Source organism: Hippocampus bargibanti, linkage group LG07, assembly GCF_051943395.1.
Source record: "Hippocampus bargibanti isolate YZ-2025 linkage group LG07, ASM5194339v1, whole genome shotgun sequence".
Classification (NCBI taxonomy): Eukaryota; Metazoa; Chordata; class Actinopteri; order Syngnathiformes; family Syngnathidae; genus Hippocampus; species Hippocampus bargibanti.
Genome location: NC_142740.1, coordinates 13,397,367 through 13,415,772, shown reverse-complemented (window position 1 = coordinate 13,415,772; position 18,406 = coordinate 13,397,367). Strand labels below are relative to the sequence as shown.

At 41.7% G+C, this 18,406-nt stretch overlaps 1 protein-coding gene across 3 annotated transcripts in view; it reads right to left on the bottom strand.

The window, feature by feature from the left end:
• tprb (translocated promoter region b, nuclear basket protein) overlaps positions 1 to 18,406 on the bottom strand; it is a 34,690-nt gene that overhangs the window by 980 nt on the left and 15,304 nt on the right. The window contains exons 28-49 of one of the 3 annotated variants that reach the window (XM_089000251.1): positions 17,600 to 17,737; positions 17,293 to 17,424; positions 16,773 to 16,903; positions 14,070 to 14,280; positions 13,853 to 13,996; positions 13,596 to 13,785; positions 13,057 to 13,271; positions 12,887 to 12,960; positions 12,612 to 12,808; positions 11,277 to 11,555; positions 10,940 to 11,100; positions 10,778 to 10,858; positions 10,478 to 10,660; positions 8,677 to 8,820; positions 6,629 to 6,722; positions 6,194 to 6,303; positions 5,608 to 5,682; positions 5,411 to 5,502; positions 2,839 to 2,936; positions 2,655 to 2,753; positions 2,416 to 2,566; positions 4 to 131 (exon numbers count right to left, since the gene is read on the bottom strand). In XM_089000251.1, the coding sequence (XP_088856377.1) occupies positions 4 to 131; positions 2,416 to 2,566; positions 2,655 to 2,753; positions 2,839 to 2,936; positions 5,411 to 5,502; positions 5,608 to 5,682; positions 6,194 to 6,303; positions 6,629 to 6,722; positions 8,677 to 8,820; positions 10,478 to 10,660; positions 10,778 to 10,858; positions 10,940 to 11,100; positions 11,277 to 11,555; positions 12,612 to 12,808; positions 12,887 to 12,960; positions 13,057 to 13,271; positions 13,596 to 13,785; positions 13,853 to 13,996; positions 14,070 to 14,280; positions 16,773 to 16,903; positions 17,293 to 17,424; positions 17,600 to 17,737 (3,127 nt within the window). The remainder of the gene's footprint in view (positions 1 to 3; positions 132 to 2,415; positions 2,567 to 2,654; positions 2,754 to 2,838; positions 2,937 to 5,410; positions 5,503 to 5,607; positions 5,683 to 6,193; positions 6,304 to 6,628; positions 6,723 to 8,676; positions 8,821 to 10,477; positions 10,661 to 10,777; positions 10,859 to 10,939; positions 11,101 to 11,276; positions 11,556 to 12,611; positions 12,809 to 12,886; positions 12,961 to 13,056; positions 13,272 to 13,595; positions 13,786 to 13,852; positions 13,997 to 14,069; positions 14,281 to 16,772; positions 16,904 to 17,292; positions 17,425 to 17,599; positions 17,738 to 18,406) is intronic. The other 2 variants (XM_089000252.1, XM_089000253.1) reach the window with 2 other exon arrangements.

Here is an 18,406-nt window from a genome sequence, read left to right as displayed (position 1 = left end):
TACCTGCAGAGCTGGATGAAGGCTCCTGGCTGGTGGAAGGTAAGATGGCTGTCTCGGAAGGCTGACTGGGCTCCACCAAATCATCTTGAGATACCACAGCATCCGCTGAACTCTCAGCACTAGGCCTGGAACTAAATGTGAAACATACTTTTCAACATTTTAGCCTCAGACATAATTTTGCCACAATCAAGTTTCCACAAATTTCAGCGATGCTCCCCTCTCAACAACATTTTTGTATTGGATTGGGTATTACCATGCAAAATCAACTTTTTTGGAGCTTTTAGCGATATTAAGATACAAATTACACACCAAAAGCATCCCCTTAAAGGACAACCGACACAATTTTTTTGTTTCCTAAGTGACATCAGAAAAACATTTTATGGCATCTAAAATACCCAAAACACGCAGGCTTATATTTTTAGTCAAATGCAAAACACCAATAAAAATGACTTAAAGGACAACCGAGCTCTTCAGACTAGTTGTGTCCATAATTTGTAAAATGGCTTCAAATGACTTCCACTGCGCGTATTTTACAAAGATTCCACCGCATATAGCTATATTTTACGTTTTAAGACTCACGCTGAATATTCTGGAAGTCTTGTTTTTGCGTTGGTGACGAGTTCGTACGTGACGTCACTGAAGGAACGCCCCTCAGCGAGAAAGGACATACCTTGCATCACCTCATTGCATTTTGCAATACTTTGTTTGGTCTGAAAACTTTGTGTTGATCCGTGTTGATGGCGAAATTAGAAGGAAAACACATAAATAATGCAATGGTGAATCCTTGTGTGTAGCACCGAGCGTCTATTTGATATTCACTGACAAAAATTGTAAGGAATTAATCAGCCCGTTTCCACTTAGCTTTCCATGGAGCTTTGTCACCCTCTTTTGCCTCTCTACGGTGCTACATTCCTCCCCCCAGATGACACACATTCAGTGGTACATTTGGCCCCTCAAAATGACACGGAATAAATTATTTAATCGATTGCAAACATGTATGCTTTGCTCTTCAGAACTATTTGAATCATATTCATAACTGGATGTGTAACAAGAAAGCATATTCTCCGAATCTGAAGCCATTGTTTTGATTCTCGAGCAAGGCAAGACATCTTGCCGTGACACCACGAACATGGGGGCGGGACCTTCTGAAACTGGCCACTTCCGGTTTCAAATTGAAGTACTTTTTACACACTTTAAGTCATTTTTATTGGTGTTTTGCATTTGACTAAAAAGATCATACTGTGTGTTTTGGGTATTTTAGATGCTATAAAACGTTTTTCTTATGTCAGTTAGGTAACAAAAAAGTGATGTCGGTTGTCCTTTAAGTGTTATGTTCCTTGGTTCAGCCAGCATTCCGGCTCTTTAAACAGAGTATGCGCCCAATGCAAGTAAATGACTGGGTCCTCCAACAAAAACAGCCTGAGGAGCCACCCCTACTTACTCAAGCAGCAAGCGGGGACACTCAACAAGAGCATTCAGGAAAAAAGACCTTTAATATATTGCAAATCACAAAAGCTGTTTTATAAACATCTGCTTGAAGGCCATTAATTCATTCACTGCCAGTGAATGAATGTGCAACAATGTGTCCACTCCAGTGGCAGGTTTTTTGTCATTTTCACTCAAATTCCAGGACCCACAGAATATTGAATTTTAGGACTACATAAACACTCAATGCAGTGTAATAAACCTGAGACTCTCTTCGTTCATCAGAAAAAAAACATGTTCATTCCCAAGTTATATGGGTATGGAGTTCTCTGAGCTTGAAATGGGGATGGCTGTACAAAAGGCAGAGGTCTAACCAGCGCTTTATAGGCACCCCCTTCCCATGCAAGAAAAAAGAAAGCCCGAACAAATTCAAGAATGGCACTCCATGTCATATTTTCAATTCTTGAACAAATTCGGGAATGGCAGTGAATGAGTTAAATGGCCAAGAGTTTGAGTTGTTATGACAATAAGGAAAATTGATACCAATCTTTTCTTCTACATTTGGCCTCAAGTACAGGTTATCTGCCTAGGCGACTACTAAAAACAGCAACCTATCACCTATTAAAAGCAGCAATTTTGGACTGAAGTAAAAACAGTGGCCAAATTAAATTGAATAGTTATAAAATGTAATGTTATAAATTATATATAAATATAGAAATGTAATTTATCTGGCCGCCGACCTTTAGTTGACATTAAACAATCAATCCCCCAAGAAGTCAGTCAGCTCAAGCCAGGAGCAAATGAATGTGCATATTTTCTCAAGCAGTTTTCAGAATTGTTTTGTATCGTATAACATTTTAGTAAACTTTGAAACTGCAACAATGAAGCATTCACGAATTTCAAGCACCAGTTGAGATGTTTGAGCTTGCTCTTTTTAGTTTCGGCTGATAATCCCCACACTGCCAAATAGCAGCAAGGTCGGCATCTTACTTATCAGGGTCTGACTCCATGAAGACGTCATCTCTTTCCTCGCTTGTACTGGCTGTGCCTGGCGGAAGTATGCCGGGAGTGGAAGTGCTCACCATGGGAACCGACTGAGAGGCCTGCTCTGTCGCATCTGATAGAACCACCTCAGAGAAGACTACAAGTTGGAGAAAGGCCAGTGCATAAGGACTGATACTTTGAGTGCACGCTCCTTATTCAGTATTGCAATGAGGACTCCGTGATACCTGGGGGCGCCACTTGCAGCGGTGTGGTAGGAACACTACGCCCACCGGATTCCTCTTCATGAGATATGAGGAACAAGGGGCTGTCAAACATCCCAAGACCTGAAAACAGTCCCAATCACAATTACTCTTTTGCCATTTTAAGTGCACTTGGGGAAATTACATCACTCAGTAATGGGGGGTGCACCTCCTTGCGCTGCAAGTTGGCCGAGATCTGAGCTGGTCTGTGGCACTTCGTCTGATTGGCCGAAACGAAAGCTCCTTGCGGCCACTTGGGGAGAACTGCTGAAGCAAACACAGATTCGTTAAAGCAGCGAAAGCATGCTCAAACCCACACGAGAAAAAGATAAGTCATGTTCGGAACATGTGCCTTTAGTGCAGGGGTTGGGAACCTTTTTGACTAAGAGAGCCATAAAAGTAAAATATTTAAAAATGCTTTTCAGTGAGAGACACACTCATGTGGCACACACACAAACTCACACGAGCACGCAAACGCGCACGGAAACACACACGCGCGGCCACTTTTCAACAAAATGTCAGAATGTATTATTTAAAATAAGTTTGTGATAATACTCACCATTAACATGAATGGTTTTCCATTCGTCATGATTGTTAAAAATCCAGCCAAACGATCGAAATGAAAGTCAGTTTGCCGGGCAAAGTTACTGCTAGCTAGCCTGCACACGGCTTATTAGCTTCCACACTTGCTTTCTGCTGTCTCTCGCAGAAGGATATTGATGCTAACATTATCATGGGGCTTGTCAAAGTGCCACTGACATTCAACTGTTTCATCAATGGTATTGTTGCAAATCAGAATCAGAACATTTTTTCTCCACAAAGGTGAATCCTTCGGTCCATTGAACCTGAAGTGTACGATACTCGTCGGGCTTATTTAAAAGGGGCGTTTACCTGTTTTAACATGAACGGTCAGTATCATCCAATGAAAATTGCGCTTTCCGCCAACCTAGGTCATTATCATCCAATCTAAATTGCACTTTCCGCCAACTGCAGCCCAAACAGGAAATGAACAGCGAAAAAGCGACAATATGTATTTAGTTTTATCGGCGAGCCAGATGCAATCATCAAAAGAGCCATAGGTTCCCGACTCCTGCTTTAGTGCATGAAGTACTCAACATGAACAACACAGGACACCACACACTTGGCATCACCACCAACAACAATGACTCTCCACCACCAAGCCACGTTTGTTGTGCCAAGACTAACATGTAGGCTTCAAAACTGACATCAAGTACAAAAAGTAGCACTGCAGGAGACGAAAACAATATAAAAATGGACCTCTACATTGTTATATTTCAAAATTTATGATATTTTCAACACACTGATATGTCCATCTTGCGGTCAACGAGATGTAATGCGTGCAACAATGCCATCACTGGGATTCCTACAGGTGTGTCAAAGTTAAATTGAAGACTTTTTAAGACATGTTTCGAACTTTTTAAAAGGTATGCTTTATAAATTCAATGCCTTTAAGACAAGGGTGACAAACTCAAATTTGTCGCAGGCCAGATTTGAGTGAGTTTCCCTTGGAGGGCCATTCTGATGGATGTGTCCTTGGCTGCTTTGAAAGGCACTTGTAAATTAAATGTATTATTATTATTATTATTATTATTATTATTATTATTATTAAATCATATGAAAAAGGTAAGAACAACAGTTTGTTCACCTATTTATTAAAGTTCCTGTACTGAGGAGTTTGGTAACAAGAAAATGCTTAGTTTCACTGTTGTTGACGACAAATGAGAATTTGAAATGTTGGTAAGGATTTTAGCAAGCATCATGAAAATTGACATCTTTGATTTGCTTTTGGGGCTCACATAAAATGATGTGGCTCGATCAAGCCTCTGGGGCTTGAGTTTGACGCCTGTGTTTTCAGACATTTTAAGATCCTGCGGGAACCGTGAATGACGCAGAGCAGGAATTTGCTAGGGGTCAACCAGAAACAGCAAAGTTTTGTCGAGCACAACCACAGGTGCACACAGTGAACATTTCAAGGACAAGGAGTAATTTCCAATTGGAGATGAGACACACCACACAGATAACATTTAAAAACCAGTACAGTGATACCTCGGTTTACGAACGCTTTATCTTACGAACTTTTCGCCTTACGAACATTAAATTAGCGAGAATATAATCTTGGCATACAAACTAGTTTTCGGAAAACACACAGCACCACATAGGCCGGCGGACTAGTTTTCGGCGGAAGAACACCAAACCACAAGGTCGAACAGCGCCACTGTGGCTGGCGGACTGGTTTTCCACACCCACTTTCTTTCAGTGCACTCGGTGCAAACGTGGTTTGTTATTGAGTGGATACTTTTGCTCTTTTGGGACCGAAAAAGACTCCACCAGGGTAGTGTTAAGCCGAAGAGGACACAAAAGAAAATTACGGTCGAGCAGAAAACGGAGCTCAGCGAAAAACACGAACGAGGTGTGCGTTTGTGTGACTTCGTGTCTAAGTACCAATATGTAAGTCGACCATTGCTATGTGTGGCTAATGGTGTTTCTGTGGTGTTGTCTAAGCAACGGTCTCAGGCAATAGAAGAGGTGGGAAAACTTCTGTTGATTTGGATGAATGAAAAGCAGCTAGCAGGGGACAGTCGTTATGGATGGTGACTCTCCTTCCAAACAGTAACTTCCTCCCTTCCTCCTCCAAGGTTTAGTTGAATAAAGTGTTACATTTCAGTTTCTGAATGACTTACCGTTCCAAGAATTAAAAGGTGTGCATGTGTGAGACTTACTGAACAGCTTGGTCAAAACTATCGGAGCGGTGAGGCACTAATAACGTTGGAGCGCTCGGTACCATCCTATCTTCTTCATCAATGAGGTGTTGCTACAAAGAAAACCGGGTAGATAAAATAATGTCACATTTTATTATGTCGCATTGTGTGCACAAATGGCTTTGACACATGAATCATATCTGACAAATGTGACTTACAGCACTGCTGGGGACGCCAGAGAGCTGAGGGACCCTGCCAATCGACTGGCGACGAGCAGGGATGCGCTGGGACATCTAATACAAATAATGGTGTATTTTTACACTTACACTGAATGGTAAAATAAATGTGATTTCTTGGGGGTTCAAAAACAATGTGATGTCCTTCACCACAAGCTGGTGAAGAAAATGTCATCTGATCTATAGTTTATAACTGATTCTTTTATTAGAGACAGTGCCGTTGCAGTTGCTTCAATTACCTGACATGTTTCAGCGTGTACTTCCGCCTTCATGAAGGCGGTTTATTTCGCGTTTTAACAAAAGCTGAAACTGTAACAAAGCGTGAACATGGAAAAAGGGAAATGATGCCCCCTGGTGGAAGGGGGAAAAATGCATACCAGCGCTTTATCAGCAACCCGGCAAGAAAAATGAAAACCCGAACAAATTCGGGAGTGGCGCTCCACGTCATCTTTTTCAATTCCCGAATAAATTCAGGAATGGCAGTGAATGAGTTAAAGAGGATATTTTTAAACTAGTTAGTCCTACATAGTTTGTTGGTAGACTTTGTCACATGTTCTGTGCGACATACCTGAGTAGGTGGTAGGGAATGTGTTGGTCTTCTTGGTGATTGGGGCATCCGTATACCAGAGCTTGTGATAGGTTGTTCAGTAGAAAAGGCCTCCATTGTTGTGGCCTCAACTAAAACAAATGGAGACGTTACCATGTCAGTGGAGTGGCAATTGTTTTTCATTGTGGTATATTACAGTAGTCTTATTATGATAAAGACTCCCCCTATCATCATATTAGACATTTTTAAAGTAGGAACACTGGTGAGAGGACCTCAAATCTGGAAAGGAGCACAGTTTTTGCCACCTTGGACCTCAGACAGACAACAACATTACAAGTCTTCAAGTCATAGTGAAGCATTTGATAACTAATGAGATGACGGGACAGGTTGTGAGTACACCGGGCGAGTCCAAGGTGGAGTTAGACGTGTGAATTAATAACATTTCCTGGATCTTACAGCTGGCCGTCTGGGAATCTGCTGGCCTCTGGGTGGAGTCTGACGCCCCCAAACTCTCTTCTGTTTCTGTCCCTGGGTCGGTTGCGTCAGCTCGCTGGGAAGGGACAGGAAACCCAAAAAACCAAAAGCATTATAAGAAAACCCCATAAGCAAACAGAAGTTCCAACAACATTAAACTTTGAACCCGTAAGGTAACAACATTATAGAAATGGACAGAAAACATCTAGAAAAGAAAAGCATGATATAGATGGTAACCCATATGACCCCATGAACACATAATCCGAAAATGAAACATTATTTTCCACTTCTACAATGTAGGCTGTGAAACAGCAGAATTATGGGACCTTTAGAGAACGGGCAAGAAAGTTAAAAAATAAAACTGAGGTCAGGGAACTCTCAAATATGACTCATAAATGTCAATGGTGATTTAAAAAGGACAAAAAGACCTGTTGTGTTGCTTTTTCTTAGGGTGTCCAAAGGTCAAGGTAATTTGTGCATTAATAGTCACTTTTTGGGTCACATTTGGTAAAAGGATGGACGAGTTAACAGCTTTTGAACCAAAATAGCATTCAGTAACTGAGGTACGTAGCCAACAGTCACCTGATAGACTAGCAATGTTAAAACTGTCAGAGGTAGAACCCCTCCTCTTCTCTGTTAGAAGAAACCACCACATTGTATTACTTTTAACCATAGCGCTATATAAATCCCTATGTATTGTATAGCATGCGGCACATGCACAGTGAGGTACATATCTCAGTGATACAGTTTACCAAGTCATTCCAATTTAGTGCCTGCTTTAGTCAATTCGAGCTAGCTGGCAAGGGTTTTTCTTTCAGCACAGATTGTTAGTAGTCAAGATTTGATTCTATAACAACCACAGAAAAACACAATGGGTAGGAGTTTAAAGGACAACCAACATCACTTTTTTGTTTTTTAACTGACACCAGAAAAACGTTTTATAGCATCTAAAATACCCAAAACATGCAGTATGATATTTTTAGTCAAATGCAAAACACCAATAAAAATGACTTAAAGTGTCCAAAATCTGCAAAAAAATTGACCTGCGAATTGGGCGTTTTCAGAAAGTCCCGCCCCCATTTCGTGACGTCACACCAAGACGTCTTGCATTGCTTGTGAATCAAAACAATGGCTTCAGATTCGGAGAATATGCTTTCTTGTTACACATCCAGTTATGGATATGATTCAAATAGTCCTGATGAGCAAAGCATACATGTTTGCATGTTTCGATTAAAGAATTTATTTGGGCCATTTTGAGGCAACATTAGGGGACAATCTCTCACCAAAAAAAAGAGGCACAAAATGGCGACCAGCTCCGGTGAGGAATGAATCAGCCCCGTTTCCACAGGCTGATATATTACTTCCATGGAGTTTGCCTCCCTCTGCTGGCGGCTTTTGGGTGTAAGACATGGTTTAAAAAAAAAAAACAGTACAGCAAAATACATTGACGTGATAGAAAGACGCTACAATGCGTCTTTTTTACGGTGAGAAGGCGGTCTTTTTCTGACGTCAGGTACAGACTCGTCACCAACTCAAAAACAAGACTTCCTGAATGTTCAGCGTGAGTCTTAAAATATATAGCTATATGCTGTGGAATCTTATTAAAATATGCCCAGTAGAAGTCATTTGAAGCCATTTTACAAATTATGGACGGAACTTGTCCAGAGACGTCGGTTGTCCTTTAAAGGTCAGGCTAATCTCACTGGAGTATATTACAGGTGACAGCAGAATGGCGCTGTGGCGACATTGACTCATCCCAGACGTTGGACATGCATTAAAGACCAAAGAAAATGGAAACTAAACTAGTCCATTAAGCACACTGAGACAGCAGCTTATGACAGATGTAAGATTCGGCTGGGATAAGGGTGGAAAAATTGAGTTGAGCTGGAAAGAGCAAAAGGTTAACAAGTCTACCGGAAAAGACAAGTGGTGGCTGAGTATAATAATAATAATAATACATTTCATTTATAAGCGCCTTTCAAAACTCTGAAGGACACTTTACAGTCACTTGATAAGTATGCTAATCAAACCTCTGTGTCATCTCCTTCATAGGCTTCATTGCCTTCAGGACTCCCCTCGTTACTCTCCTCTCCGTCTTCTTCTATGCCGCCATCATCTTCCTCCTCCTCTTCCTCCACATCCTCATCTCCTTCCTCATCACCTTCATCGTAATCCTGCAGAAGATAAAGGTCATCGTGGTCATGTACATACCCGAACCTGGTTCAGCTGACCTGCAGTAAGAGGCGAGGCACACTCTGGATTGATCTCAAATCAGTACATGGACTGATGGAACAGTATTTGAATGATACTGTTTATCAGTTTAGTTTTAAATGCAATTATATTTAAACAAATATTTGTGTATCGGTAATAATGATCAACACAAGAAAAATGAACACGCCTGTAAGATGAATCATTTCATTAAGTAAAAAAGGTTCCATGTTAACATTTCTTAAGATTACTTAAAAAATTGATTGAACCATCCATTTTCTTCCACTCATTTAGGGACAGGAATGATGAAGCCAACGTAAGCAATTCAAGCAAGCATCATCTGGACCTAGTGATGGTGTCCATCGAGGTAGTCCAACCCTCATTGGAAACAAATTAAAGTATGTAATAAGAAACTGTTAAGTTCATTGTTTTTAGTCATCATACCTTTGCTTATTATAATACATTGATCATACTTGCAAAGACGAATGTTTATGCCTGCAATAATGGATTATGCTGGCGATAAGAAAAGCTTGTGCTTTAATAAGAAATTTTAATAAAAACATCTTTCACGTTCACACTTTATCATTCAATTAATTGTACTGTACATTCAATGTTGGTGTGAAGTTATTAATTTGTGCTGTGAAGTTGTTACTACTCAGGAAGGACCGAAGGAGAGAAGTGAAGCCGAATGTCTCTCTTGGAACCAAGCTAATCTTCAGCAACTGGATGCCAGTCACCCAGCTGACGGTCAAATGCTGGCAGTGAAGCCCAAGTTGCCATGGAAACTTTGATTAGGATAAAATAATTTCCTGATTATCAGAAACTATTCACCAAGGCCAGTCATTGATGTTAATAAAAGGCAAAGGGTTCGGAAGATTGTTTAGAATAGATGAAAAAGCTGGACTTTGTCCCTTCTATTCCCCTTGAAAGTAAACTCAACAGAGACGCCTTGTCTTCTTTTTGTGTGAGTTTCAATTATTTGGTGTTACTACATTAACGGAAACTTCTGAAGTACTGCAAGAAATATCACAACACTCTTGAACATGTCAATCCAATTTTGTTGTACCAATAAATCCAATTAGGCTTTGTGTTGCAGGGGAGAAAACATTTAATGTTTTGGAAATATTACTTGAATTTCAAACATGATGTATGCTATTCCGAATTTTTGTACTCGTAGGAAAATAAAAGGGTTTAGATTTTGAGTTTGACTAATTCGATGCAGCAATTATTGGAAATTACCATTATGTTTTTGTACTGTAAAAGAAACACAAAATCCCCACACAAAAGGGGTGTTCACATGGCACGCATTTGCATCGGTGCTGCACAAATGTATTTTGTTGTGATATATTTTAACTGACTTGCCCCCAACACCGGTCCCACACGAGGTATGACTCTCGTTGGTACCTCACGAGGTTCACACCCAATGCAGGCCTCAGAAGGGCTCTCAACTGATTATTGATTAAGGAAAGTTGTGGGGCGACTACTCCCACTCTCCGCTGTTTTGGCAGGGTGAGTGCTGTGAGACCCCACCGGCTAGTGGGCATTGAGCCGCGTCGGGGGCACAAGAAATTGCCACTCAGAGGCATCCCACCACACGATTATGCATTTGTTTATAATTGTTACCTGCTCATCCTCCTCTTCATCCCCATCTTCTGGGTTTTCCTCACTCTCCGTATCAGTGACTATGACAATCACTTCTAGCTGCTGCTCTGGAGTTTCACTCTGTGCAAGAGTGACTTCTTGGTGCATGGTTGTCGATTGAGAGGCTGCACTAACATCTTCATCCAGTGCTGCAATCTCTTCAGTCTAAAAGGCCAAACATTCAATTATTTTTACAACATTACATTTTTACAATGAAGATGTGTCTCCAAAGTGTGTCTCTCCTTTACTGATTTTCATTCTGTGTGTTGTAAGTTGGCATACCTGACTGGCTTCTATTCCCTCTTGACTATCTCTCGGCACCACCCCCTCAGCCTCAGCGCTGTCATCAGCCATCACTTCTTCCTGAAAGAACCACATGATGCCAGTGATTTTTATACAATTCTAAATAAAGCATCAATAACGACGTGCAAGGGGTGTAACCACCTCTGGACCCACTCTTTGGATAATGCGCAGCTTTTTTGAAATAGGAGCCCTGGAGCTGTCCTCTTGAGAGGCCTCATTATCTGTGACCATAGTGCTGCTACTCTCATCGTCTTCCCGGGGCCTTTTGGACAATGAGGAGGAAGCCCCCGGTGTTGCTGAAACTAGACAAAGCATGGCTATTATTTGGACAAATCTTAGATCATGAGATCATTAACATATTGCATGGCTGGAAGTGAGTAAAAACCCCAGTGCCTGAAATGCACCAGAATTACCGACCAGCTTTACACTATTGTACTTTTACATTCATATACTTGTCGAAGATTCCATTTCTTCTCACCAGTTCCAAATACGGCAGAGGTGGAGGATGTTGAAGGCCATTCCACCTGTGAGCTCTGCGTTGCCTCAATTATCACGGGTGGCATCTCCTGATTGACTGGCTCTGCATGGGTAATGCTCTGCTGTTGAGTTGGCTGGACAAAGGCTGTGGCCTGTGTCTGGGCTTGCTGGACAGTCAGCATGGTTGTCTGAATGTTGGGACTTGCTGAGCGTACAGAACCACTGGCGCTCCCATACACGGTCACATGCTCCACTGGTAGACCCTCTGTATTCTGCATGGCTGCAGAACAAGATAGGTCTTACGTATGGTAAATTAAATTCAACGAATGGCACAGTCACAGCTGACATTCCTCAGACTCAACTCAATTAATAATAATAATACAGTAAAGTCTCGTTATATCGATATTCAAGGGAGTCCGAAAAAATAGCGATATAACCGGGACTATCGATATATCCGACCCTGTTTGAATGTAATTTTCTCAGTGCGTGCATATAAATAGTATCGATATAACCGGGACTATCGATATATCCGATATCGATATAACGAGACTTTATTGTACATTTAATTTCAAGCGCCTTTCAAAACACCCAAGGACAGTTGACAATAAAAACAATAAAACAAAGCACATAACAATAAAACCATGAGTAAAATGATAAATAATAAAATAGCAGATTGGACTAGACATTGAAAGCAATTTTAAACAGATGGGTTTTGAGGTGGGACTTGCCGGTCCCAAGCCCGGATAAATACAGAGGGTTGTGTCAGGAAGGGCATCCGACATAAAAGCTTGGCCAAAACAAACATGCAGATCAAACCTCTAAAGATGGAGGACACTGATTTGCTGTGGCGACCCCTTGAAGGGAAAAGCCGAAAGGAAAAGAAGACTTGAAAATAAGGAGGGAGTCAATATTACGGATGTTGGGTGGAAGTGAATCCCAGAGTTTGGGAGCAGAGCGGCTGAAAGGTCTGCATCCCATCGTGGTGAGAGGGGCAGAGGGCACATAGGTGAAGGGAGGATGAGGATCTGAGGGACTGAGAGGGAACGGAGATTTGAAGCAGGTCAGAAAGATAGGGAGGGGCAAGGTTATGGATGGCTTTGAATGTAAACAGAAGTATTTTGAATTTGATTCGATGTTTAACAGGGAGCCAGTGGAGCTGCTGGAGGACAGGGGTGATGTAGTGAAAGGAGGGGGTTCTAGTGATGATCCGGGCTGAAGAATTTTGGATGAGTTGGAGCAATTGGTGCTAAATAACTGACATATTGGATGTCCATGGAGTGGCGGCAATCATTTTTTGAGAATGGTCAATCTTTTTACATGCTATCATAAGACTTACTTTCCTGGGTCTCGACCTGTGTTGTGGGCATGACAGTAGCGGTAGGGGTTGGAGTGGGCACAGGGGCCGGGGTGATCATGGGCCTGATGCTGGCCCTTGGAGTGGGTTTGTTCCCAGGGTTGACGGCTTGCTTGCTGGCTGTGGCGACGACAGGTGTTGGCTTTATGTTGGCAGTTGGTGGCTCAGAGCTACTGGCACTGACAGTTAAAGTGGACAAGAATGTCAGTTCACACCTGTATGACCCTGTTGGACCGAATAATTGTTTTACATCATACCTGCCCCTGTCTGCAGCTGGAGTAGACTTAAGAGTGATTTGTCTCTGGTCTGTGCTTCTCTGCTGCTCCTGAGGCTAGAACCGTAACAGACACAGGGTCGCTGCCTTATTTGATTCCTTGTTCAAGAGAACAGATAGTTTTAAACACAACAACTTGGAGCAGAGACTAACCTTGCTTGGACCTGCTTCAGCAGGCTCATCTCTTTGCTCTTGTCTCTCTTGCTGACCTCGCAACTCTCTCAGTTCTCTCTCCTGCCGATTAAACCTTCCCTCGTACTGCGACTTCATAGCACTTAAACGCACCTCTAACTCCTCAATTAGCTGCTTTTGCTCCTCAAGTCGCTGCTTCAGCTCCTCGTTTTCCTTCTGCAGCTCTACTTTGGCACCTAGACATAAAGTGCAAATTTAAGATTCAAATTAACACAAAGAAAAACAAAATGGTGCAGCTTGGAGACAGTCATGGAGAGAACAAAACATTGTAAAGACTTGTGTGTTAGTTGTCCTTTGACTATTCAATTTTGTCATGCAGTTTCTAAGTTCCGGTGCCTTTGATGCCTAGTTTTAAAATGTACTTTAGTTAAGCACACAAATATTCATGCAAAAGAATAGACAATTTTCAGCACTTGGAGTATTGTACAAATACAAACATTGATTAATAAAATATTATCATGCTGCACATGATTGTAAGTAATGGAGAAATACCCTGTTACCTGTGAGCTGGCTGATCCTTTGCTTGGCAAAAACTATAGCCTTCCTGGTCTTTTCCACCTTGTCTGCCATTTGCTGTTTCAGGGTGTCCTCTTTCTCCTGCAGTGCCTGCTTGAGCCTGCCCAGCTCTGTTTGCAGCCTGGATGACTGTTCCTGAGCATTGTGCACCTCAATTTCACGCTCAGCAACCACCTTCACAAATGGAAAATGACTGAATGAGTTACAGCCATCGACTGTTAGAACATATTAGTTGGCTCACCTTGTTAATATTCTCCAGCTGTCTCTCCAAGTCTGTAATTTTTGTGTCAGCTTGGCTCAGAGAGTCTCTAAGTCCTTGCAGTTCCTGAACTGATGCTTGCCGAGCCTCCTCTTCTTTTGATGGCCCTGAAGCCTCAGCTACCATCTAGAAGGTGTACAATAAAAGATTGAATCCTGGTGTAACCAACAGGGGAGTGAACAATGCTGGGGTCATTTACCTTGTCATGTTGTACTTTAAGATCATCATACTGAGTCTTGTAGCGCCGTCCAAGCTTTTTGACCTGGCTAATCGTCTCTACCTTATCCTGAATTTCAAGTCTCTTTGCGATGACCTCTTCTTTGAGCAGGTTTCTTTCATCTGTTATCTTACTCAAATTATCAAGTAGGTTTTGGATTTGGCTCTGCTGTGATGCTGTCAGAGTGCTGGTCCTAAAGACAGATGTTCATAAAACAGAACTTTGTTATGAAAGGATGTTCGGGCTGTCACACTACTCACACAGTGTACAGGGTTCTGTCACAAGATTTCACAAGTCTCGTCCATTGGTTTGAAAGTTTGAATCGCTGTTGCACAATGCAAACATTATTGCCAATCAAAATGCACAGGTACATTCACACTGAAGAAAAATCTATTTGTGCGCGACATACAGCTGCCTTCAGTGTTTCGCCAAGTGACAGGAATTCAGTTATGTATTCTGTAAAAATCTGTCACAATTAGTGATCAGCATTCAATTCAATTCAATTTGGGAGACACACACATGCACAGGGATAAATACATTCATAAAAATCAGTGAATATGCGATACTTCGCGTGCTGAACAGTATGTAGTGTTTCACTGTACTACCCAAATTATTGAAATGATAATTACTAATTTAATACAACTAATTATAATTACTATTTCCAACTTTGTAATCTCTGCTTTATGATGGAGAATAGACAAACACAATGTTATCATGTTTAAAAGTTTAATTTTGTTAGACTCTTGATCGACCTCAATTACAGTGAGACCTTGGTTTACGAACTTAAATGGTTCCCAGACAGAGTGTGTAAGGCGATAAGTGTGTATCCCAAACTAATTTTTCCCACAGGAAACCATTAAAATGAGAATAATCAGTTCCCAGGTGTCCATAAAATATAATTTTCAACTAAATAAGCCTTAAAACTACAGACAACATACCTTAAATGTGCTATTGTATTGTAATGAAAGAAATACACTGCACTGTATAACAAAGTCACTATTTACATTTGTGATGGTCGTTGATGGCTCTTAATTGACACCTGTTGCTTTCTGACTTGTAAGATCTTACGAAACTGAGGCATCACATAATCATTCATCATGATGATTCTCATAGCCTTTTCTGGATGGAACTGTTCAATAAAAGCCTGCACATCAACTCCTGAATGGCCTGCTTCTGCTTGTCCTCTTGAAGGCAAATCAAATCCTCTGTGTTGAGGACCTCATTATGGTCATCAACAAGCTCCTCGATGTCATCTGCATCCACTTCGAGTCCCGTAGGTGCTGGCAGAGAATGGCACACTCGCGATCCCGGAAAGCAACAAACTTACGCGATCGCGGCTAACAATCACCTCGGGCAAAGCAAACTCTTGGACTTTCCAGCACAAGACACAGCGAGGCACGAGGCGTCGTAATCATGTCACTGGTGAGATGACAGCGACTCGTTGTCCCAGTATCGATGATTAGGGGATCAACACGCACACCTATTTCGTGTTTCTCAATGATCTCCTTCTTCTCCTCGACTGTTATTTTGTTTTGTGTCTTCTTCGGCTGGCGGAGGTCGGGAGCGGCGGCCACGCCCCAGCTGTCAACTCACACGTGACAATTTCGGTGTCATTAGTCACGTAAAAGCATTGACTAAATAACGCATTTGTGTCAAGCTTTTTGCGAAGGATGGTAGCAATGGTGGACGTACCGGGCTCTTTATTTGTAGAATGGTCGTAGAAAGTTACTCTCGGAGAAGTGACACAGAGGGTGGGAGATGTGTCAGGCTGAGATTCACGACAGCCGCGGTGTGCACATGTGACGCCACAAACGCACACCTCGTTCGTGTTTCTCAATGATCTCCTTCTTCTCCTCGACTGTTATTTTGTTTTGTCTTCTTCGTCTGAACACGAGCCTGTGGTGGCATCTTTTTCGGTCCCATAACGGCAAAAGTATCATTGAAGACGATCGACGTGTGCACTCATAGAAAGGGGTTGTGGAAAGGTAGGCCGGCTGGGACGCTGTTTGGTCATGTGCTTTTGTGTTTTTCCGCCGAAGATTACTCCGCCAGCCATGGTGGCGGTGGGGGGGGGGGGGGGGGGGGGGGGGTGTATCGCGAAAATAGTGCGTATGCCAAGGTTTAATTTTCATAAAGTAACGTTCGTAAACCGAAAGGTTCGTAAGGCAAGGTGTTTGTAAACCGAGGCCCCACTGTATGTGCGTTTGTACAGCTGGTACACATTAGGGCACAGAAAATCAGAAGTCAGTTTAAGTTGAATTGAGCCAAGGTGCTTGTTAACAGATAAGCGAGGAAGAAAGATTAAAGTTCAGGCAGACAGGGAGGACAGAATACGCTCCAGAATAATAAAATGTCATTGAGCAAAAGTTACAGATGGATCAGTTCATGGGATGATGTTGGTGCTTGTACTAGGGAAGTGACTTGGCCTCCAGGCGTACACTGAAGGGCATAGTATGTAAATGAAGAGGGGAGCATTTTTCTGATATGTCACTTGTAATTTTCATAAACTATTAATAAAGGCCCGCAAGAGCCGCAAAACTTCGGGTTTTCAGTTTAAGAAGCGAGCACTAGTTAGTGCTGCTTTAACAATCGTACCTCCTGCCTGGGAGTGAAAGACAATCTTTTCAATTGTCCAGATGAGCATCTGTGACAATTACAAAAGCAATTTTAATTTCTATTTCTCACCTCGTAACCTCTGCTTTAATCCTGTTGTTCTCCTCCATGAGCTGCTGGATACGTTTGAGGTGCACTTCCTTCTCTGAATGCAAACGCTTGTACTCATCCGGATCTGAATCTTTTTGCTGACTCACCAAATGCTAAAAAAAAGATAGATAAAATACGGCTAATAATAAAGAAAAATCTGCTTATTTTTTGAAGCGCATGCCTCAGACACTTCCAGTAAGAGATCAGTCCTTCACATTCTGTTTAGTGGGGTACAGCAGCAAAAGAATACAGTTCTACTCGATAAAAATGGGGCGGAAGGTAAATGGTGACAGAATTCGTAGCTCCACAGCTGCCCACTGGAGGCCAAAAATGGTTTTGATCTGCTAAATGAAGTACATACATACTGTACATATGCTGCACTGCTTAACATCTTAAAAACAATGTTATGCACGTTGATGTACTTATCCGTGGTTGGATGGCCCTTTGACCACATTTTATGCATGGCACAACTGATACAAAGATTGTGAATCTTTCAACTAACCTGTGTTCTAGCTTTCCACCGTTTGATTTCATCGTCCAGTATTTTTTTCTCCATTTGTAGCATCCCACTCTTCTCACTGAGCTCAGTGTTAGTCTGTTTCAGTGGCAAAACCTCAGACTCCAATTTTTGCACCTGAAAGAGAAATTAGATTATTGACGTTTTGAGAGTGGACACTACAATGTTTGAAGACAAAATGGAAAAAACGCTTTCTATTGGCGATCATAAAATTTGATGACAGGTAATTCTTGAGAAATTACTATAATAACAGACTTGCGCAAACACACAAACACGCACGCACACAATTTACCTTTGCTAGGGTTTGCTGCAGCTCTTTCTCCAGTTTATCCTTCTCCTCTCGCAGCATCTTGTTTGTCTCCATTAGGATGCTCATAGTTTCTGTTTTTTTCATGAGCTCATCATGCTGGGCCAGGGTCTTTGCCGTTACCTAACATTCAAGTATTTCAGATTTGATCATGTGTTTTGTTGAAGTCAATTGGTATACAGTGAGACCTCAACTTACGAACTTAATTGGTTCCTAGACAGAGTGTGTAAGGCGAAAAGTGTGTATCTCAAAAAAGATTTTATCATAGGAAACCATTAAAATGGGAATAATCCGTTCCCGGGTTTCCATAAAATATACTTTTTAACTAAATAAGCCTTAAAACTACACACAGCATACCTTAAATGTGCTATTGCATTGTAATGAAAGAAATACACTGCACTGTATAATAAAGTCACTTTATTTACATTTGTGATGGTCATTGACGGCTCTTAATTGACACCTGTTGCTTTTTGACTTGTAAGGTCTTACGAAACTGAGGCATCACATTATCATTCACCATGTTGATGATTCTCATAGCCTTTTCTGGATGGAACTGTTCAATAAAAGCCTGCACATCAACTGCTGAATGGCCTGCTTCTGCTTGTCCTCTTGAAGGCAAATCAAATTCTCTGTGTTGATGACCTCATTATGGTCAGCAACAAGCTCCTCGATGTCATCTGCATTCACTTCGAGTCTAGTAGGTGCTGGCAGAGATTTTATTACTACAAAAGGCGTGAGTCCGATGATTCCACGGACGTGAAATAAAACGCGACAAAAGAAGGCGGGCGGGGC